This window comes from Pelobates fuscus, chromosome 10 (assembly GCF_036172605.1).
Source record: "Pelobates fuscus isolate aPelFus1 chromosome 10, aPelFus1.pri, whole genome shotgun sequence".
Classification (NCBI taxonomy): Eukaryota; Metazoa; Chordata; class Amphibia; order Anura; family Pelobatidae; genus Pelobates; species Pelobates fuscus.
In genome coordinates, this window is record NC_086326.1 from 67479474 (window position 1) to 67502567 (window position 23094).

The 23094-nt window shown below is 36.9% G+C and overlaps 1 protein-coding gene across 1 annotated transcript in view; it reads left to right on the forward strand.

Annotated features, from left to right (window-relative positions):
* KIF20B (kinesin family member 20B) overlaps window positions 1–22090 on the forward strand; it is an 84743-nt gene extending 62653 nt beyond the window's left edge. The window contains exons 23-35 of the mRNA XM_063433835.1: window positions 1074–1122; window positions 3197–3322; window positions 3515–3651; window positions 4178–4333; window positions 5201–5377; window positions 7260–7385; window positions 10206–10322; window positions 11249–11458; window positions 14709–14777; window positions 18375–18476; window positions 20324–20444; window positions 20758–20900; window positions 21766–22090. Of these exons, the coding sequence (XP_063289905.1) occupies window positions 1074–1122; window positions 3197–3322; window positions 3515–3651; window positions 4178–4333; window positions 5201–5377; window positions 7260–7385; window positions 10206–10322; window positions 11249–11458; window positions 14709–14777; window positions 18375–18476; window positions 20324–20444; window positions 20758–20900; window positions 21766–21843 (1611 nt within the window). The 3' untranslated portion in view covers window positions 21844–22090. The remainder of the gene's footprint in view (window positions 1–1073; window positions 1123–3196; window positions 3323–3514; window positions 3652–4177; window positions 4334–5200; window positions 5378–7259; window positions 7386–10205; window positions 10323–11248; window positions 11459–14708; window positions 14778–18374; window positions 18477–20323; window positions 20445–20757; window positions 20901–21765) is intronic.
* The last annotated feature ends 1004 nt before the right edge of the window (window positions 22091–23094 follow it).

Here is a 23094-nt window from a genome sequence, read left to right on the forward strand (position 1 = left end):
GGCATGTGTCTGTCAGTCAAAAAAATGGCCCTGACCGAAATTAGGGGGGGGGGGGGGGGGGAGGAATTTTGATTTTGGGGGTGCCCGAATTTAGTTGTGCCTAGGGCAGCACAAATCCAAAATACACCACTGAGCTCCGCCCCCCCCCGCCTATAGCTTTTACTGAATATGCTGTGTCCTATTCAACCAGTGGGGATATATTGGAATCAACAGAGCTTTTTTTTCTGTCATAAACCAATGTGTAAGAAGTGAACTATAGATTTAAAGCTATAACTGCCATACGGTCATGGGAAACCCTAAGTACACCTTCTTTGAATTCTATGGTTTTACATAACAGGACATAACAATTTAACATGCTAACTGAGGGCTATAGAGTCTGAGAGTAACTTTTTTTGCATTTTCTCAGAGCATCACATGGTCTGACCGTGGGGTGAATTTGCTGGAACATTCACTCCTGGGAAGATTGGAAACTGTCTTGAATTGTTTCCACTTTTGAATAATCTTTCTCGCTGTAGAATGATGGACTTTAAATTGTTTGGAAATGACCGTGTAACCCTTCCTAGTTTGATGGGCTGCAACAATTGCTTGTCTAAGATCATTGCTGATGTCTTTCCTCCTTGGCATTTTGTTAACACACACCCGAATGCTCCAGACCAGCAAACTGCTAAAACTGTGGCTTTTATAGAGGTGATCACACTAGCTGATAATCAAGGGCCTTTGATTAGCAGCACATGTCTGCTATTTAGCATCTTATTTTCTGCACATATGGCTTCTCCATTTTGGCTTTATTTTGTTAAATAAATCATGACATGGAGTAATATGTCATGTGTTGATGTTCATTTGAGGTTGTAGTTACCTAATTTTAAGACTTGCTAAGGAATGGATGATTATGTTATTATGTCCTGAAATGTAAAACCATAGAATTCAACGAGAGGTATTTTCTTTTTCCCATGACTGTATATTTGTTCGTATGGATTTCCTTTATTTGATACATTTATCAACCTTTCTGAAAAAAATGCTTATGATCATGTGTGAGCTGTTTTTATATCTAACTTTTGTTTGTTTTTTGTTAGGAACACCTTAATAAAGATACCAAGGAGGAAGCAATGAAGGCATGCCAAGGTAATTGATTTGCCATTTCATCTAAAGTTGTTATTATGTATATTTCTTTAAACTGCAGAACATTATAACCAGTCACATTCACTGCAGTGAGTAAATGCATTAATTTTGTAGCTCATGACTATCTCTTGCAATTAGGAAGGTTGCATTATCGGAGTGTCTTTTCTTTTTGTCATCCGTTCGTTCCGTGAATATGTAAACACTGCAATGCTATAAAAGTTGCATACATTTAGAATTTTCATACATTTGTCAGTCCTATGACTTTTGCAGGTAGTTTAATAATAATAATAATCATCAATTTACCTATACTGTGCCAAACACATTGTCTGTCAACTCAAGAGACTAGTTCACTTTGGGCATGCTACTGTTGTTCTCCTTAGAAATGGAGACCTGTAGCTTTATGGAACTGGCAGGCATAGCATGTGACCAAGTTTGCGAAATCTGTTTACATCCCACTTGTGTGGTGGAACATTTCTCATGCACCAGAGGGGGAAAAACTTGGTCAGGATCTGTGTTCCATTGGTCTTCCAGGAAGTGTATGGACAAGCTCGAAGAGCCTATTAGAAAGGTGAAACCTAAATTTTTTTGGTTCCCCTTTCAATCCTGATATTCTTCCAGGCTCAGTTTAACACTGTATCTGTCCATAGAAACATATAAGGTATTGCACCCTTACAGGCCTCATTTATAAGTAGGGTTATTAAAATAATTAATGTGTTTTATATGTCCATGAATTATGGTAAGTATGGTGCGTACATATGTTCTTTAATAAACAATAAATATGGGAAAGGCAATTAATTTTCTGACCTTATTCTTTATTTAACCCACTCCAGTTATCGACTATGTACTCCATTCTACAAATTTGAACTAAATACTCATTGAGATCCTGTCATATTATGCCTTTCCGTAGTCTAATTTTGTTTTAAGGTTATGCAATTTTCTCTTACTGTATCAAAATAGCTGTATTAGGATGGTGGAAAAAAAATCCCATGGCATTTTGTCACATTGCTTTCACTCCTGTTATTTTATCGACTAGGTTTCTACTTCCATTACATCTTCATATATGGTAAATGCAATCCTTAAATGTCAAGATCCACTTATACATGTTCCTATGAACTTCGGGAAATCAAGCACACTCATAACACAGTTATTCAGCACTTCTCTGGCGAGTTAAAATAGTGGCTTTATTTTTTTAACCGCTTCAGGACAACAGGCTAGGTAAATCCCTGTGTAGCACGACAGTCCTTGTAAGTCATCTGTCGTAAATGGGTTAAACTCTAAGTGCACACACAACAGACAAGATTACTGAAGTACTGTAACCATAACTTGCTTTGTGTATAAAGTCTGATGATGGCATTTTGTAAGATTAAAGGAACAAAGATTAATTTACATTACATTGCGTTTCCATCTGTATAGAGAGTCCATTTACATAATGGATATGCCATAAAACACATTAATATGTTACTCTCAGTTCCATCAGTCTAAATGGATTTATGCCATTGTACCTTTTTAAGTGTTCAGTGTTTGTGTACATACAAATACATACTGTAGATTTTAAACCTCAATTAGCCATAATGTCCTGTTGTTTTTATAAAAGAACTGTCACTACAGAGAAATTATATGAAATATGCATTGCAGCAGGCCCCATTGTGTTTTTTTTTTCAGTCATACAAAACACCGGGGTATTCTATTTTTAGTGACCCCCATTAATGTATTTTCCATATAGTCAACTATTTGTGACTTTGTTTGCCTCATATACACACAGCTGATATATACATTTCTCATCACCTGCTTAAAGCTATATTTTTCTTTACTTTTCTTACCTCTCACTCTTGCAACATGAACCAAAAATGTAAGGTAACAAATAAAAATGATATAATTGTTACCATCCATAAAATCTCTGATTCAGTCTCTTAAAAAGTAACAAACAAGGGGTTTAAATGCTAGTGTTCAGGAATGTTTCTTGCACAGATTATAGCTAGCTTGCAAACACTTATATCTATTGAAGACAAACAATAGATATAAGTGCTTGCAATCTATCATACCGTACCTGAAGCTTTTTGTGTCTTCATGCTGTCAGATGGTCAGGCTAAAGAGAAAATAATTGAAGATATGAAGCTGACTCTACTTGAGCAAGAACAGACTCAGTTGGAACAAGAACAAGCACTAGAGGCCAAAACAGGAGAAGTTGAAAAATTATCTGAAGGTAAGAGCACTGTAGGGTAAAAAAGCCATTTTATGCTTGAAAGTGGCTATTTATATTGACTTTTATACATCACAACCTCCTTTATCTATTTGGCCTTTATTAATTCCCATTGCTATCCCACAAAACCACACAAAATAGGTTTATTGCCTGATAATTATGTGTATTGTTTGACTGATTTTGTTTGCTCACCAGAACTAGACGTATGGAGGCTCAGGTGCTTAGAGCTGGAGAAGAACAGCCAGAGGGGACATTTAATTCAACTCGGCTCTGAGAAAACAGATAAAGAGTTGATTGATTCACAAGTATCTAAGTTACAAAATCAATTAAAGGTAAGTTCATAAATTGTTGCATATCCAAATAGTGTCCGCTTAAGGTTGGTATAACTTTTAGACTATAAAAAAAAAAAAATTATTTTGCGCATATTTTTGCAGAGTCAATAGCAATTTCTTGAATTATGATCATATAGACACATCAGTGCCTAAAGAGAATTTGTCCGTAGTTTTAGAATTATTGGAAACAATCTCTCTCTCTCTCTCTCTCTCTCTCTCTCTCTATATATATATATATATATATATATATATATATATATATATATATATATATATATATATATATGAAATGTTGTCTAGATGGAGAGTTATGGTAGAAAAAAATAAATTTAATATTTCTGAAAAAATTCCTACTTTAGCAACCTGATGCTTCTGTTTAATTTATAATCTTTACCCATTCCTAGAAAGAGAGGATACTGTTACGGTAATGCAAAGTTTGTTGCATTTACCCCTGATTTAGACTTAAAAGGTGTTTTTTTTTTTTTTTTTTAAAGAAAATAAAGGCTATTGTTAATTTTTATCCCAGGAATTTGAAGAAAAGTATAACAGTGATAGAAAGAAATGGCTGGAAGAGAAAATGAATCTACTTGCTCAAGCTAAAGAATCTGAGTCGCATCGAAACAAGGAGATGAGAAAGTTTGCAGACGACCGAGAACGCTATTCAAAACAACAAGGAGAGGTGGTAAGGGAAATTTAATCATGTTTGTGCCCCGTACCAGTGCTGGTTATGTGTGTCACTCCAGCTGCAAAATACTCCTATGTATAATGGCCATTATAGTCCAAAGCAATTGCCCAGCTGTAGTGTAAATTCTACTAAGCTATAACATTTGACCTAGAAAATACATCTTTTATATATAATGAATATTAATATTTAAATACATGCATATCAAGTGTTGCCGAGTTTGTTGGAACTATATAAGTACATTATATTTTCTGATTTCATATTTGCAATGTTTCTATTCATAGTAAACAAATCTGTTTTGCAGTGTATTGCACGTACATATAGACATTAAATGATTACAATCTTTCATTTATGACATAAATCATAACAGCTATAAAAGTGTAATCTTGAGAGACATGTATGTATAATAAAATGGCAAAATCTTGAATATAAATGTAAATGCATTGAATTCATATGACAGCCTAAAGCATATGGTTCTAAAATGTGTGTGTATGTATATATATCTTCTTATGAGGAAATTTTACGTAGTGATTAACTCTACAAGTGCTTTTGTCAATTTTTCATGTGTAGTCAGGTTACTTGAAAATGGTTTGACTGAAACTATAGGGACTGCATCGCTAGACTACTAGTCCCATAGAAACTACAATAAGCTTTTAGTGGTTATGGTGCCAGGAGTGTCCCTTTAATCCCCCAAATAATGCATCATTGGTGGTCTTTGAAGGCTGCTGTGAAAATCATTGCACTAGTTGGAAGACTGCATTTTAATCATTTAACAGATATCTATGTCAGTGGGGTATTTTTGTTAATAGTATGCTTGTTCAACATTGAATCCGCACTTCTCATTTATTTTCTTTGATTTTGATCTAGGAACAACTTTCTGCTCAGCTTGCTGAGAAAGATAATGCGCTTTTGAAGTGGCGTGAAGAGCGAGATCAACTTGTTTCAGCACTGGAAGTGCAGCTGAAAAGTCTCTTTTCCAGCAACTTGGAAAAGGAAAAAGAGATTGAACAGCTTAAAAAAAGCAGTGGCTCAAAAACCGAAGGGGTAAGCTGTCCTATTAGCATTTACATTGCAAGCACTAATTTAAAATATTACTGAAACCTTGCTTCTTGGCAACTTTATGTACTGCATACATAATGATTTAAAAGTATTGCCAAAAAATTAAAGTTAGTACAAGCTAGCAATTACATTTTAAACTGTCCTTCGGGACACTGCCTGGTTGCAGGCAGACCCATCTCACACCAGGATGAAACTCTCCAATAAGGAGTGTCTTGATTATAATTTATCTCCAAGTTGCTGATATCAGCTAGTACATGACTTAGTTTAGTGAATAGGAGTCTGTTTAACTACTTAGGAAATTTGAAAGAACTTCTATGTTGTGCTGTTTTAAACATTTTTCACTATTCAGTTTTCAGTTCACTTTGAAGTTTAGTGAATACCCTCTACTCTATATGGTGTACCTGTAAACACCTTTGAGTGTCAATTATTTTTATTTTTAACTACATAAAGCCATGAAACTGTGCTCTCCATTACAGATAAAATAATTTCTAGCTCCAATTAGCCTGTCTGCTTTCTGGCATGATTATTCTTTGTTTGCATATTCTCATTACCATTGCTTTCAAACATGTCTGTTTTTTGGCAACTGCAGTCGCACACCAGCCAGGCATTAGCCACCAATGCAGGAGCAAGTTACCACTGCAGATAATAGCAACCAGGGACTATCCACCACTGTGGTTAATAGTTAACAACAAAGCACATGCTAGCGATTCAGCTAAAAGGCAGAAAGAATGTACATTTAATAGTGGCAGCAAATAACTTATAGTCTAAAATCATTTGCCATTCATCTGGCTACAAAAATTAGCCAGGTAGCCAGTATCTCACTGACAGACAGCTAATAGCCAACAGGCAGCCTAACATCACACACTTAATAAACCAGTAGCTAATACCCATCAGCAATGGGCATCAAATAGCTGTCAGACAACCAATAATGAGTTAGTAATATCAACAAGCCACCCTATAATTAGGCAGCTAATAACGATAAGCCAGCCACAAATACTAATTTAATAGCCACCAGGCAACAACCAAACCAAAAGTTAGGAATCACAAGTCCCTTAGCTTAGATAGTAGCAAACTGACCAGCCCAGCCATTGAGTAAAAGAAGGTACCCACACACAAAACCACAAGGCAGCCACTGGTTCCTCTCATAGATTACATGATTGAAATAGCCCTTAACATTTTACGTATTTATTATTTTATATACTGGCTAAAAATAATTTGGGGTTTCCACAAATAAAAAAATATTTACTTAACCCCTTAAGGACACATGACATGTGTGACATGTCATGATTCCCTTTTATTCCAGAGTTTGGTCCTTAAGGGGTTAAAGAGACACTACAGCTTATTGTAGTTGTTCTGATGAATATAGACAGTCCCTGCAGGCATTTTCACTTTCGAAAGAAAAACACAGTGTTTACATTAGAGCCTAGGGATACCTCCAGTAGCCACTCCTCACATGGTCACTGGAGGTGTTTTCTGGGGCAGTACTTCACAGTGTCTCCACCCTCTGCATGGACATGCAGAACTTTCCTCATAGAGATGCCAATCCAATGTTTTCCCGTAGGGAGAGCATTAGATTGGATGAGCTAATCAATTATGATATCAGCCAATGAGGTGGATTGGAAGGGGCGTCGGCGCTGGAAAATGTTAGGTTTTAACCCTTTCTAAATGGGGAGGGGGGGGGGGGGGGGTTGCAAGACCCTAAAGGGTGGTTTTCACACTACAGGGTCAGGAATGCATGTTTGTGTTCCAGACCCTATCGTGTTCCTTTAAAGCAAAATGATGCATTGTCTGCAAACGCAATTCACATCCACTACCACTGCTAATGGACTAAACACTGATCTATTTAAATATCTCTTCATAACTACAGGAAAATGTAGATGAATTGATGAGAAAACTTGCCACAAGTGAGGACACCATCAAAGACCTGCAGGAAAAACTTACTACGCTTAGACATTGCAACACATTGCCAACTGTTGGGATGGAAGAAGATCAGGTAATAACAATCTGCTGTGGAACAAGTGAGAAATGGAAATCATAGCTCTTTTACATCATGATACAATTCCTGGAGTCTTTTCCTCTACCTTGAAACTGGCAACAAAGTCTGCATGGTTGCATGCATAATATTTTCCACAAGTCATTATGGTATCCAGGATACCTTAACATAAATTTAAGCCGATAAACATCAATCAAAGCCTCCGTTTTGCAGCAAACTCTTTGATAGTGGGCAGTCGTGGTAGTGGGCTTCTTCTCCTCACATTTTCGGAAAACCAGAATTGCCTGTGATTTCTTATTAAGTCTCTGGGTTCCAATTGCTTCACATGTGAGTATGGGCTTCACGTAATCAGTTTATCATTGTAAATTAAATGTCAATAGATTAGTGAAGAATGCCTTATAGCTGAAATTACTAGCTTCATTAAATGTTCGTGTACTGTTGTGAGTAGTGCAGCGAAGGTAGGTATACAACACTCTTACCGCCGTAGCACTTTTGTTTCCAGAGCAGCATCATTGCTCGGACAACTGCTGACAAGTACATGTTGAGGCATTTGCTTTAAAGTAAGGTATGTGCACAGGTGCCATTGGGTTCTTAAGTGAACTGCACCATGGTGTTAAGTTAATGTATATAAATGTCCTATGCCAGGACATACAGGCTTTTAGGGTAAATTGTAAGGTTTCAAAAAAAATCCATAGCTATTTTTGATAAACTTTCGGGTTGTTCCAAAATCCCATATGTACCATTTTAAGCACTTAAAACAGAAATGCGTACCACATAAGTTGTTTAATCATATGCATTTGTTAAGGTTGTTGAGTGTTCTTGCTATAAAGTGATAGCAACATTTAGGCTAAAACAGTCAAGCTTTGACTATAGTTTAGCTGCAGTTTGTTTGCTTTACAAATCAGAACTTTTGCCTATATTTTCAGCTTTTTATACACTACAAAATGGCATTTATTGAATAGGCCTGTTTTTTATTTTTTTTGCTGCCCAATAATTGGAATACCCAAATATTCACTTGTTCTCTAATAAATACTCTAAACTTAGTTTATGTTCACACGTTTCACACCTGCAGTCTCCCACTTACTGCAGATGGCATTGTAACTCTTAGCTAGATTTTCAGAAGGCAAGGATAGTAAGCATAAACGCCACAAAACACAGATCTCATTTTCACAAATACAGCTCCAAGATGCAGCATAGAATGCAATCTATGAGCTGTATAGAGCAAATATGAAAACCTTAGGCTGTATTTTAAGATATGAAGGATAATAAAGCATGTTGGGTTACATTTGCTTATCAGCCTGGTTCTATTGAATCAAAGAATACTCTCAAAAACATTTTTTGTTTTGTGTTTTTCCTCGTTCATTACTCAGATCCTCTAAGCAAACTGTACTCTTGCACCCTCTATGCCTTACCTGCCCTATGCAAACAATAAGCTTTTCAGAATCTCACATCATTACAAATATCCATTTAAAAGATTTCTGCATTCTGAAGAAAACACCTAGAGGCTGCAGAGGTGGATAAATGTTCCACACCTCAGACTACAAGACCTACTTTGGAAAAAATACACTTTGACCTTTATCCCAACCCCCATCAAAGATCCAGCACTAATTACAAAAAACTAAACTTCTCAACCTCTGGACTACTGCGTTAAGGCTTTTCTCTGTAATGCAAAATCTATAAAATAAATAAATTTGCCATTATCTATGACCTTATTAAATCAGCAGATCTAGAGTGTATTACAGAAACCTGACTTGATGGAAATGTAGGCCCAATTCTAGAAGCAGCAATCCACTGCCCAAAGAAACACAGAGAAGGAGAAGGTTTATCAGTTTGTTTGTTTTTAAAACAAGCTTAAACCTGTTTTAAGGGGGGGAATCCAACAAAATTTGACTGTGTGGCTGCCAGTAATGCAACTGGCATGGGTTTTAAAATTCTGCTGATCCATCGCCCACCTGGGATTGAAAGCAATTCCTGCATGAATTCATAGAGTTGGTATCTACATTAGGTTTGGTCTTCACACTTTGGACAAGACCTTCTTTCCAAAATGCAGTCACTGGACTTCTTCCAAGCTGTTCCTTCTGCTACCCATAAGAGTGGCCACACTCTCTAGACCTTGTATTTAACGCTGTGTTCTAACCACTTACTCCATTATTGTTTCCTTAGCTAGCCACTCACATACCCTTGCTCCTGTAGACGTGACTAGTTTTTGACCACTAACTTTGACTCCCCTTCCCCCCCCCCCCAGATACTCAGCAGTCTTGATTTTAGCCATCTGTTAAACAGATGTGGTGATTTAGACTCTCTGGAACAATACTACAATATGAATGTGAAAACTGATCTAGATTCAATTTCTCCAATATGCACTCAATCCAATAACACCCCTCATAGCCATCATAGGCCTCCACGATTTAACAGTACCATTGGGTAGATAAGAAAGAAAGTATGCTCTCTTGAACACAGATGGAGGAAAGCCCAGACAGTAGAGAATAACCTTAAACTGACAGAACAAACATATTCTTACTAAAAAGCAACCACAAACTAAAAAAGCAGATTTCTTTTTTTAAGAAATCACAAAAAGCAAAATAAAAAAAAAACAGCTTTTTCGCACAGTTGAGGTCCACATAATGTGACATTAATAATTTCCTTATTTTATTTTTAATAATTTTCAGTTGCTTGTTCTATTATCTATACAAGTGTATTTCTCACACATAACATTAAAATACTTTCCAGATTTATTTTTGCAGGAGATTTTTATTAATATGTAAAATAATGTGTTTTGCCCATTTTGGCTTTTTATTTTTATTTTATTTAAATTTATAGGTTAAGGTTCCGCCTATAAAGAATGTGATTTCACCTAAACAAAATGACCAGTTGCAAAATGCCACAAGTGCAGCAAAATCCTCTGATGGCAGCAACATTTCTACAGAAGACTGCCAGGTAGGTGTTAGGAAGTAACAGTTTTGTTTAGTTTATAATTTAGATTTTCTAGCAATTGTTAATTTTTAAAGGGATGCTATAGGCACCAAAACAACTTTAGCTTAAAGAAGTAGTTATGTTGTGTATACCATGCCCCTGTAGCCCCACTACTCAAGTCTCTGACAATTACAAGTTGTAAGCCCTATGCACTCCTCTCTGAGTGTGACTTACATAGCCTTCCTAAACACTTCCTGTGAAAAACCATCTAATGTTTAAACTTCCTTTTTTGTAAAGTCTGTTTATTTCTTCTCTCCTGCTACAATAATAGTCTGCTGGGGCCTGCAGGAGCCTCTTGTGTGATTAAAGTTCAAGTAACAGAGCAGGAGATAAAAACCCATAAAGCATCTGATTGAAAATTAAACCATTTATTTCATGCAGGCTGTGTGTCACAGCCAGGGAAGGTGTGGCTCGGTCTCATTGGACAGAAACAAGTGTTTTAACTCTTTAATGACAGAAATGTGAGCATTGAAACTGCAGGAGCATGATCTATACGCAGAAACTGCTTAATTAATCTAAGGATGTCTTGATGCCTGTAGTGTCCATTTAAATATTTTACTTTGTAATCAGATTTTTGATCAGGTATGATCACCTGCTGTTTCCCAACTGGCTATTACCTTTTACCGTGACAATAGTAACAATGAGTTGCGGTAAACATGCTGGTGACTCCAAGGTAGGCCTCTGAATGGAACTACACCCATCAGAACCTTTTCAAAGCACCCACGGCAGTATTAGCTTATATACAAGATATGCAGAATTTGTTTTGTGATTAGTCAACAATATTGGCAAATATCCAACAAATAATGCATCTTTAAGATGCCTTCCCAAAACCTGCAGTGTAATTAGAAAAATGTGCGCGCTATTTTTAATTGTTTGTATATCCTGTTAAGTCGCAGGATGGCTCAGCCACTGTGTTGGATTCCTCTGAGATATCTACTGAAAATGGGAACATCAGCAGATTCCCAAAACCTCAAATGGAAATATGTTTCAGTCCAGCAAGGCCAAACAAGATGGAAGTAAAGCACTGTGGTGAGGATTCATCGAGAACTGTCAAGATATCTAGAACCACAAGAAAGAGAAAGAGCAATGAGATGGAGCAGGTACTTTTAAAATACAACCGTTCAGATGACATTACAGCCAGAATGTTGCGTATTTAGTACATTATCCAAAATAGCATGTTTTTTTTTTTGGTTTTTTTTGTCAATCTTTCTTTTATCGAGGCATAAAATTGCAGGGATACAGAATGAAGAGAGGGAGATGATACAGTACATGCATGAAGGGGTCATAACAGTTCAGTATATATCACCTCAGATAATCGTCTGCCTCTTTTTTATATATTAAGTAGAAGGATCAATGGCTGACACGTGACTGCATAACAACAAAATAGAACAACAAAAACAATATAGATTTTCGTGTAACTAGTGGATACTTAAGAAGGGTTAGTCAGGTATCAGGTAGTGAGTAGTTAAGCATTTATCCGAGTTGCTGCACGTTTGTATAATTAAGTAGAAATGTTTCGGGGTCATAAATCAGAAAAAAACCCAAAACATGTTTTAGGTTTAGAACTATAGATAAACTGCAGAATATTTAGACCACTGGGCCCAAGGACCCACCAATAGAACGAACAAGCTGGCATCGCCACCGCCGCTGGAGCAGGCAGACACACTGACAAATTTTAACAGTCGTAGAAAATCAGTGCACATGTTTAGTATTATTCAGAGTAAGCGACTGGTTGAGAGACGAGCAGGCTTATATATTTTAACTTACTGATAGCTTAGTGGTATGCTTGTTAGCTTAATGACAGGTAAGATTAGGCTATGCGAGAGTAGTCGCGTTTTAAGTAGCATATAGGTATGCAGCAAACCTTCTACAGGAGTGATATCAAATGGTGCTCAGTAGGATGTACTTTTGGAGATTGTGCAATATATGATAACATTGACATTTCTGTGTATGGTCATAACAGGCTGGACTGAGCATGCTAGGAACCTCTTCCAAGTGCATAGTAGCATAATGGTAGTCGGCTGTACTGGCATAACCCGCTAGAAGATGCAAAGCAAGCCTACCCCAACCATCACTGGCATACAATTCAACTCTGTATTAGTGCTGCAGTTAGGCTTTAATATTAAGGTATATATGTATAGGACTAGGTAAGCTAGGGTCTGTACTAGATCCTGCTCTACAGCAGTGAATACATCAAGAATCAAAAACAAAACATACTAGCTATATAAACCATTGTGTCCCTATTAACCCAATCACTACTGGAGTTGCAGTTCAGGGTAAGCCCTTCAGCGTTTAGATTTGTAACATATATAGTAATGAAAGATAAGAGCTCAAGTCCAGGTTAGTGCTGTGCTAGGATATAAATAGCACATTAGCGTAGGGTGTCTGTGCAGTCCAGCTAGGCCCAAAAAGGAATGGGGACCAGACCTGTAGCTTAAGTTCAGTTTCAGCCGACGCCAGTGCGTGGGAGCCCGCTGAGACAGGCATGTGGCGTCGTGAGACAGGTGCAGAGGTTGGCCTCCCTCCAGCCCCAGGTTCTGAGGAGAGCTTGCATCTCATTGCCACGGAGTCGGTTGCTCACGTTGGAGTCCGGATCCTTCCCATGTTGGGGATAGCTTGAGCTCCAGGTGTTTCTACGCCGCTTGCGGCGTCGGGGCTTCAGCTGCTGTGGATGATGCCGGGAGATTGCCTCCCTATGTGCTCTCTGCCCAGGTGGGCCTTTGAATGCAGGTACTCTTGGAAGCTTGATAGTTGTGCCCAGAGGGGGCCCGCTCTTTTCCTGCCTCTCTCCGCTCAGCTCACCTCTCCAGTCCCGGGCCGGTTCCGCCGCGGTGTGAGCCTCCAATTTGGCCCAGAAGCGCTCGAAGGCTGCGTCTATGCGCTGTGCTAGAGAATCTATCGTGCACCCCTGTGTCGTTGCCGACAGCGTGGACTTTTGTTGGGCCTGCGTTGCCGCCATCTTGCGTGTGGATGCTGCGGTCTGTGCTCGTGTCCCTTTGCCGGGTTACCGTTTGCTCAGGGTCTGCGTGGTGGGCCAGTGGGGACCGGGATAACCCCCGCCGGTCCAAAGGGGGGGGGGGGGACAGCTTCAAGTGGAGGCTACACCGTCAGCCCTCGAACCGGGAGAGCGGCCGTCTCCCCTCGGCCCGAGCGCGGGTAGGCCGCAAGCCTCGAGTCGGGTAATTCAGCGGGAGGGACCCTTACATCGGGTATCCCCAGGTGCAGCGTCGTCCCGTGAGCAAGAAGATTGCAGGTTGTGGGTTGCAAGAGTGAGTGGACATGAATTGGTCCCTGTAAATTGAAGCTTGGCCCGGGAGCTCTGGCCGAGCACGTCCAGGCAGCATGGCAGTCAAGCTCCGCCCCCCAAAATAGCATGTTTTTGACATTATTTTCTTTCAATAACACAGCTCAGTGAAGGAATTGTACTATATGGGTCTATTTATGACGTTTTGATTAAAACAGCAGTAAAAGTAGAAGAGTTATCACCAGAAAGGCTGTTCTATTTATCACTATGCTGCTACATCAATGTCATTTCTTCTCGAAAAACATGGCTCGTGTGCCAGCAGGTTAGAACACATGCAGGCAACTCTCTTTTATCATGCCATAGAAAAGGGCACAGCTGGAAATCATACAATGGTTTTCTCAAACACAATATCAAACCCAAGGATTTAAAATAATAAATAAGAAAATCTTAATAATCCCAAATGAATGATAACCAATCTAATATCCAAAATTCAGTACAATCCAGTTGCAGAACACATACAGGGAAATTTCATAGATCGCATTGACTTCATCATCATGTATAAAAAAAAAAAATAAATAATGCTTCACTAATTCTTTTAAAATACTTTTTTTTTTTTTTTTCTTGATATCTTTTGCTGTGTATCATGTAATATGTTATAGGCTTGGGTGCCAGTAATGGTTAAAGAGACAGAGAACTAACCTACTATATACAATTTTTACAAATATATAAAATCATAAAAATAATGAAGAATTTATCTAATTGTTTATGCCGATTAATCTTTTCCATTTTATAATTCTGTTCCGTTAAGCATTCCACTTTACAGGAAATAAATATATTGTTTTTAATCTAATTATAATTGTCCTTATTGGTTATTGTTAGTATTAAATTATTATTGCCTAATATAAAAACAAACATGCTTTTTGTGATGCCTGCACCAGCCTTTGTCACAATGATTAGGCACGTTTATTCATTAGCAAGTGGCCTGATTTCCACGCATCCTAATAAGCAAAGTGGGTCATGTATGATGCTAGCAATTTAACAACATAAAAATAAAATCTTCACTTTACTGAAATAATAATGTGCCTCTTCAATTGATTTTTTCCAAGAATAAAATGCTTTCAAGCTGCTGGAAAATTAGGTGTAAAGAGAAAGAGGGGTCTGAAGGCCTTTGTCAGGTATTGAAAATGATGGGTGTAGCTGAATCCATGACCGATAAATCATAATCTTTTCAATTCCTTCATGTAGCAATTTCATTAGATGTCCTATAGTGTTTTCTTTACTGATCTCAAAAATGTTCTTGTGGCACTGTAACCTATCCCGACTATTATGCGTATCATGATCCATAGTTTTTCAAATTGCCTATATAAATTGCAGTAATAAGCATACCATCTTACGAATTAAACCCAACAACTAATATTCCTTTTATGCTAGGCTGTAATACTTGCCCTCTGTTGTAATAGCATTTTATCTCTGTGTTGCAAATTAAATGCATGGATTTAGTTTTACTGTTGATTTTTTTTTTTAGAAAAGTTCTAATTTTATTTGAAGTATGAATGTCTCAGTGAATTGTTCGAATTTATTCTATTCATCAATGCCAAGTGTGCATTCATGAATAATATAGGAGTACATACATATAGTCAGTAGCTATATTTGTTGAGGTGGCAGCAAGGTCTTCACATTCTGAGTCACGCTGAACATGTTAATACTTCTTACAGAGAAGTAGTAGATTTAGTTATTTTCTATGAAAAGCATCAAATTTGTAGAACGAGGCGATTGCCAAGCATAGCCCCTATGCTCCTGATGCTTTTTTATCACATTTTGACTTGGAGAGAGATAATCATTATTATCATTATCATTTCTGACAATCTCAGAGAAGGCAGAGCAGCTGCTGCAAAGTGGCTCAGTTTTCTTTGTTATATTTTATTTTAAATAAAATCGGTTTCTGAATGTAAATACAGGAAGAAAGACATGAACTATTTATATACTTACAATTTAAAGCGGATATCTGTCACCTTGCATATTTTGTTAATAGCCTCAAAGGTGACGTCTCTGTTAGTGTGTGGTGCAGTGGAACGTAGGTTTACATACCTGAAGCTGACCCTCCATCTTTGTCCATGGCACCCTCTACAGCTCCTGGCGCTTGATCTGCCAGGTAGTATTTCAGTACTGTAATCTCACGCATGCACGAGAGTACACCACTGAGGTCTTCGGAGGATCATGCAGGAGCCTCCATCGATCACAACGCAATGAGCGAGATGATGCCTGACTCCCTTAGCTATCTCTGGGCTACTTGAACCGGGCAAAAGCTGGAGGTGCAGCTCTGCTGCCAACTTTTGTCAGCCTCAGACTTGTCCAGCCTCAGTAGTCCCTATGTTGTCTTATGGTATCTTTAGATTGCACTGGAATTTTAATGATATTCTAACACGGTTAACCTCATTATTTCATAAACATAGCTTTTTGAAATACTGATAACCCATATTTTGAAGGAGTTTGACAAAAGCCAAAAGGACTGCACAGATAGCCTCATAGATCAATAAACGCTTTTGATTGCCTTTAATTAAGCAAACAATTTAAATCTTATGTCAAGCAGACAATGCAGTTTGATTTATATCATAATACTTTATCACTTGCATGTAGCATCCTAGGTGCTTTGAGTGTTTATTTACCCCTGGCAGAGTTATACATTCACTGTGAATTTACTAGGGCAAACAAATTCCAGCTTGGTTATTCTGGCAAACAATTTGGCATTCACTGGTCCGTTCCTGGTTTGGTATGTAACCCTTAGGGTGAAAGTGTTCTTAAAGCGACACTCCACTATCCAAAAAGAAAACACTATTTAGTAGAGATATTCACACTTAAAACATGCATGCATTTAAGAATGCTTGTTTTCATTGGAGGAGTATGTAAAACAGCTTGCAAATGCTGCATATCTCTTGTTTAAACCCCTTGGAATTTCACCCCTTTAAATCCCTTCCCTTCTTCCCCAGCCAGACTTTCTGTGTCTGTCCAATCACAGACTTCTCAATAGTGAGAATTATTTGCAAGTCAGGTGCTCTTAGCAATTCCCTGCCTCTTCACTGAGCAAAACAACCAGAACCAAAACAACCAGGCCACCTCATTTCATTGAAGTGGTCTGGGTGCAGTGTCCTAGTCCCACTTAGAACTGCAATGTAAATCATTGCCATTTTAGGGAAACTGCAATGATAACCGTGCAATACTAAGACTGCCTCTAGTGGCTGTCAAAGAGCCACTATAGGCACTTCCTTGCTCCTAATGGACATTTGGTCACCTAACTGATGCGAGGGACATTGGCACTGGAATCTGGTAAGCTGCCGGGGAGGGGGAGGGGAGGACCAGAGAGCACTTTGTATTCCTTACACTAGAGAATTCCTTTTAATTTATAAAGGTGCCAATCTAACTGAAATCTGCATTTTTTTTGTAAAATGAAAAAAGTAGGGACACATTTCACACACATAGCACTTCAGCTTGCTAAAGTGCTTTAAGTGTTTGAAAAGTTCCTTTAAATGTTTGTAAGCTTCCCTTACTGCTTCTCTCAACAGTATTCTAGTAACCTGTATGCATGTTTTACATCTAATGAATAGAACAGAAGGCTATATTAATACCTGTACTGAATAAAATACAAATTAATTGTATACCATAGTTTTATTTATATAAGGATGTCACTTATTTATCTTTTTTTTATATGGGCAATTATAACTACTTACATACTTCCTCGTGGATATGATATAATTGTTAGCCTGACATTTTAAACAATATTTTAGGAAATTAGCTTGATATTTTTAGTCCATATTTGGCATCTCGTTTTCCTAATGCATTATATATCTTTTTCCTCCTTTTTCTTGTAAAGAGAACACTACATGACAAGTTTATACTAGTACTAAACAAAACCATCTTCTAACTGAAATTAGTAACCTTCTTGAAATCATGTTTTACTGAATTTCTCTCACATTTCAAATTGGGCATGTTGCCTTTATAGTTATGTAGCCATATCTTATCTTATAGTTATATATCCATATGGCTATAGTTTTCCTCACATTAAATTATAACTGCCTTTCTTTACTCCTGTATAATATGATATGTCTATTCATAGTCCCTGCTTATTCTATGTAAAATAAAGCCTATTTGTTACGTTTAAAAATTTTAAGTAGTACTGGGTTAAGTTAACATTTTTTCTATTGATATGTGATTGCATCAGTATCTCAACAAAATCCTATGCTCTTATGCAAAGCACAATTTGATATCGTAGAGTTACACTTGGTCGTGTGTGTGTTTTTTTGTTTGTTTTTTGACTGAAGATATTGGCTGGGTTGTTGACCTAACTCCCAACATACCAACATACCGTATATACTCGAGTATAAGCAGAGTTTTTCAGCACATTTTTTGTGCTGAAAAACCCCAACTCTGCTTATACTCGAGTCAGTGTCTGTATTATGGCAATTTACATTGCACATTACAGTGTGTGTGTGTGTGTATTCTTTTTGACACTTTTATAAATTAACCTGGTTACACCGCTCCCAAGCAGATAACAGGTCATGTTGCTTCCTGGTTTGGTTAGCTCAGTGGAGCTAAACTCAAAAGGCAGCGATTGCTCAGCGCACCTGCCTTACATTGAGCTCTGATTGGACAGCCACAGAAAGTCTGTGCGAGATGAGAAGAATTACTACAGTTTTGCCTTTAAAATCTTTTTTTGTAAGGAAACTATAAGTTCTCTTATAGCTTCATGACTTAATGTTTTTATTATTATTATCCAGGACATTGTAAAGAGTGAAAATAAAAAAAATGCAATAACAAAATCTGGTGTAAGGACCCCATCCTCGCAATCCAGTCCTGCTGTCAACAAGAGTGAAATAAAGGTAGTGTTCATTTATATGTTACTTGAAAACTATGCATTTGGCAGTTTTGCATGTTGTAATACTGTAAACACGTCTTCTAAATGTGTTGCGTGATTCATGGTCAGTTTGTTTTTTGGTTTTGATTAAAGTGACAGTCTTATTTTAAAAGTACAAAGATCAGTTTTAAATACTTTTACAGAGAGATGTATATTGTTTTCAAATAGCACAAATATAATAAATGTATCTATAAGTACCTCTTGAAGATCCGAACATTTTCAGTGAGTTGGGGAATATCCTGTATTTGCTTCACAGTTTTTAACTCTGTCACCGCTACCTATAATTGAAGAGGGGAATAAAGCTGGTGGTCACATGGCAGCTATCAACCAGAACTTTAGGAAACGCTTGATTTTTACTTTTTTTTTTTTGTTTTGTTTTAACAGTTGAGTAGATATTTCGTAAATATACCTCCAAAGAAAATATGCATGTCATTTTTATAGGAAAAAACATCTTACAAAAGCTACAGACCTGCTGTCTGCAGCCTTTGCAAGCCCCCCTCTGTGAAGCTTACAGAAGAACAAATGCTCCTTAGCTGTCTGACAGCCAGGGAGGTGTTTCTGTCCCCAATTATAAAAGGGCCAGTTTCAATTGAATCAGCACTTTTATAAACTGTCACGAAAATGACAGGCTTCAGACACACATAGCACTTCGCCAAGCTATATTATTATTGTTATTTATAAAGCACTAGCATATTCTGAGGCTCTGTACAAAAATTGGACTATTAAACAAATAGTTGCAACACAACAAAGTTTAGTAGGGACAGGTGATGGTGATGACTCTGCTCTTACAGCTAATATTTTACAGAGAGTCGGGTATAATTAAACAAAATACATAAATTGTTTCAACAATAAAATAAGATCTGTGAACATTAAATGGCATGTTTAAAGGAAAAAAGGTGAAGCAGGATAGTGATATGTGGAAGGAGGGAGGAGGGAAGGAGGGTGTTGGCTGTTTAATGTATATCCTTTTCTTAATGTTGTAGTTTTTGTAACATTTTTTTCTTTCTTAAGGAGTAGTGATTGTGTTATAGTCTAATGGAGAGGTCTATAGAAGTTTTAATGGTGAAAGTCAGCAGTTTGTATATGAGCAGAGAATAGGCACAGCTCTTTTTAAACAGATCGGAGCAGTACTATAGAGCGCCGAATGGGAGGGTGGGTGGATAAGTTTGTAGTAGTTGAGGAAGTAGGGAATTGTGACATGGACAACCACCTTGGTTGGTGATTTACTGGATTTGAGGAGTGAAGGATATATATGAGACTTAGAAGGGATTGTCTTTTCTTAGGTAAGTTTATGCCACATCACATCCTGCAATTTCCCATTTTCCCATTAATTTTAAAGGTAATAAGTAAAATGTTCTCTATCTGATTCTGTTGATTTCTAGATGGAATTTTTTTTTTTTTTATATTTGCGAATCCGGACACAGACACAGCATAAATCTGGGTAAAAAAGTTATACAGTGGTGGATTTGTAGTAGCACGTAATAGACAGACAAAGTAAGTGTTGTCAGCTATAGCAGGTGAACAAGGCCCTACTCAAACAAGCTTTGTCCTATTTGATCACTTCTATGAGAGCACATTCGCATTATGTTTTGTTCACGAAAAAAAAAAACATTTAATGGAGAATTGAAAAAGAAATTAAACATATTGACAAATCTCCAACGTAGAATTTTTTCCAGTTCCGTTTAGAAGTTTGCTTATATTGGATGTTTTTGGAGAACATTTGTTATATTTTATTAGCCTTCACTTTGTTCACTGTTTGGTGCAGTGTGCTAACAGAGGCGTTGATTTAACATATATTTGGTTCACTTTCAGAGAAATACGTTAAAAAAACAGCCCTCAACTTCAAGTACAGTATCTAGCCGGAAAAAAGATGGAACCCTGCAAAAATTAGGGGACTTTTTACAAAGCTCTCCTTCTATCTTTCAAACCAAAGGTAGGATTAGATTAATTTCACTCTCTATATCTGGCACGCTTTTTCTGTTCATTTTCCTGCTTTTTTTTTTATCCTTTTTCAATATTTTGTAGCACAGATTTTTTTCTTTCTATCCATGTTTTTTATTCTTGATTCGTAACATGAAGACCCCATATTTCACATTTAGCCTAAATCAAATTACTCCTGTAGGTCTCTGAGCTTTCCTGATCTCTGTTCATTAAGCATTGAGACTTGTTGTTTTGTTCTTTTCATAAAACATATCCTAAAAATAAAACTTTTTAATTTGTGTGTATTTTTTCTGTTTTTATTAAAGCCAAAAAACTCCTGGAGACAATTAGTGCTCCAAAGACAACTGATCTAACTGTCAGAAAAGAAAATGAGAACAAACCTAAAAAAAGTAGAAGAAAATTGTATAATACAGATATTTCAGCTCCGCTTGACTTCCTAGCTCCTCCAGTAAGTATTTTAGCTTTAAAGTTGGAATATTGTGAAGCTTTAGATGCACATAGCATTATATTGCAATTGTATTTTTGAGAATGAAGTATGAAATACAATCCATCTCTATAATTTTTTAAATCCAAATTTAAGAGAATTAATGGATTTTTGTTACAATGTTTTCTGATAAATAGATCTGTGAAAGGCTTTTCCCCCCCTAATATTGTAATTTTGACTCAAATGATTGCAGATAAAAAATACCTAATTTATGTTCATCTACATCCTCCACGTATATATCAATACCTTATAGTTTTGATGGTGTTTTCTAAGAACTTTTAGGGTTGAATTAAAGGCCTACCCATTTGAAATTCAGACGAGCATTTATGATTGTTTTATTCAGTAAACTGTGAATTGTTGGGAATTTTTCTTCAAACTCAAAATGTTTTTCTTTGCTCCCCACAGCCCCCTTAAAACGCACCTTATTTCCAGCGCCACGCGTGTCTGCTGGCACTAGCTCCGCCCCCTTGGTGGCATCATCAGAATTGCAGCTTTTTAGCCAATCCAATGCCTTCCCATGGGGAAAGCATTGGATTGGCTAAAATCGGCAAGGGGGCAGGGCCAAACGCAGTTTTGGCCAATCAGCACGTCCTCATAGAGATGCATTGAATCATTGCATCTCTATGAGGAAAATTCAGCGTCCCCATAATGTCCCTCTAAATTTTCTGTCAGATTTGAACCAGTTTGTTCTGTTACAGTAACACCATTGTCACTTAATACTTCAATCTTGTTTGAATTGTTTCCAAACCAAACCGCATAAGTTTTAAATATTTGGCTCTACAGAATACTGATCCTTAAACTGAACACCTCTCTTTTTTTTTTCTTTTAGACCATCATGGACAAAAACAATAAGGAAAGTGATCACTTAATAATGAAGAGACGTTTAAGGACAAGAACAGCAAAATAATTGTATTATATGTATATTTTTAAGAAATCCTGTGGTATGAAAAAAAAAAACACTTGTACATATACACTGGACTGCATTTTTCCTTATGTACATTTTCCTTATTTTACTAAGCAAAATTGTAACATTTATTTCTAATTGTATAATTGGGTCTATAAAATGAATATGCACAAACACATTATTTGGCATGCGGCTTGGCATAAATATTACACTGTTCATCTTATTGTATTAAACTGAATTCCGCTTATAATTCTTAAAAACGTCTTGTGAGTTTTTTTTTTAATGTTTGACAGAGGTACCATATCTTTGTGAGTGAATTTTAAAATAATAAAAATGTAATCTAATCAGTTGGTTTATGTAACAGAGCTTGTTCATGGGTAGAACACTGGCTCAACGATAGAATGAGAAGAGTAGTTGTAAATAAGGAAAAAAATATATTGATTAAAAGTGGTAAGTGAAGTGCCTCAAGGCTCTGTCCTGAGTCTACTTATCTTTAATTTGATTATAGATGATCTTGAAGTGGGCATTGAAAATCATATGTCGGTGTTAGATAATTCAGTCTGAATATTGTATAACATCTCTATAGAGGGATTTGTATGAACTGGGCAGGCAATTGGCAAATGAGTAATACACAAAAACACACAATGGGCGGACCTGTCATTTATAAACAAATTAAAGAGTAGCAAAGTCATGCATTTTGAAATAAGGAAAACAAAAGCAATTTATACATTAAATGGGGTTGATTTAAGGATAATTGTAAATGAAAAGAAATTGGGAACAATTATAGATAAACTAGCTTACAATGTCTGTCTGCCATTGCAAAGCCTAGTAAGATGCGGTCATTTATAAAATGGGTTATTAATTCACGTGATCAAAATGTACTTTTTGCCTCTAAAAATGAATGGTAAGACCCCACCTTGAAAATGCAGTGTAATTTTGTGCACCAGTTTTAAAGAAAAACATTAAAGAACTAGAAATATGCAGAGGCGAGCTACAAAATTATTAAGGGGGGTGAAAAACTTGGTTACGATGAAAGGCTAGAAATACTGCATTTGTTTTCTTAAGAAAAAAGACGTCACAGATGGTTTATGTAAGCAATATACAAATATATACAGGGTCGTTACAATTCGCTAGATGATAATCTGTTTGTTAGCAGGAAAATACAACCGATAAGAGGTCACTCATTGAGACTGTAAAAAAATACAGTTCTTCTTACAGCTGAGGAAAAGGTCCATAACAATAAGAACCAAAAAC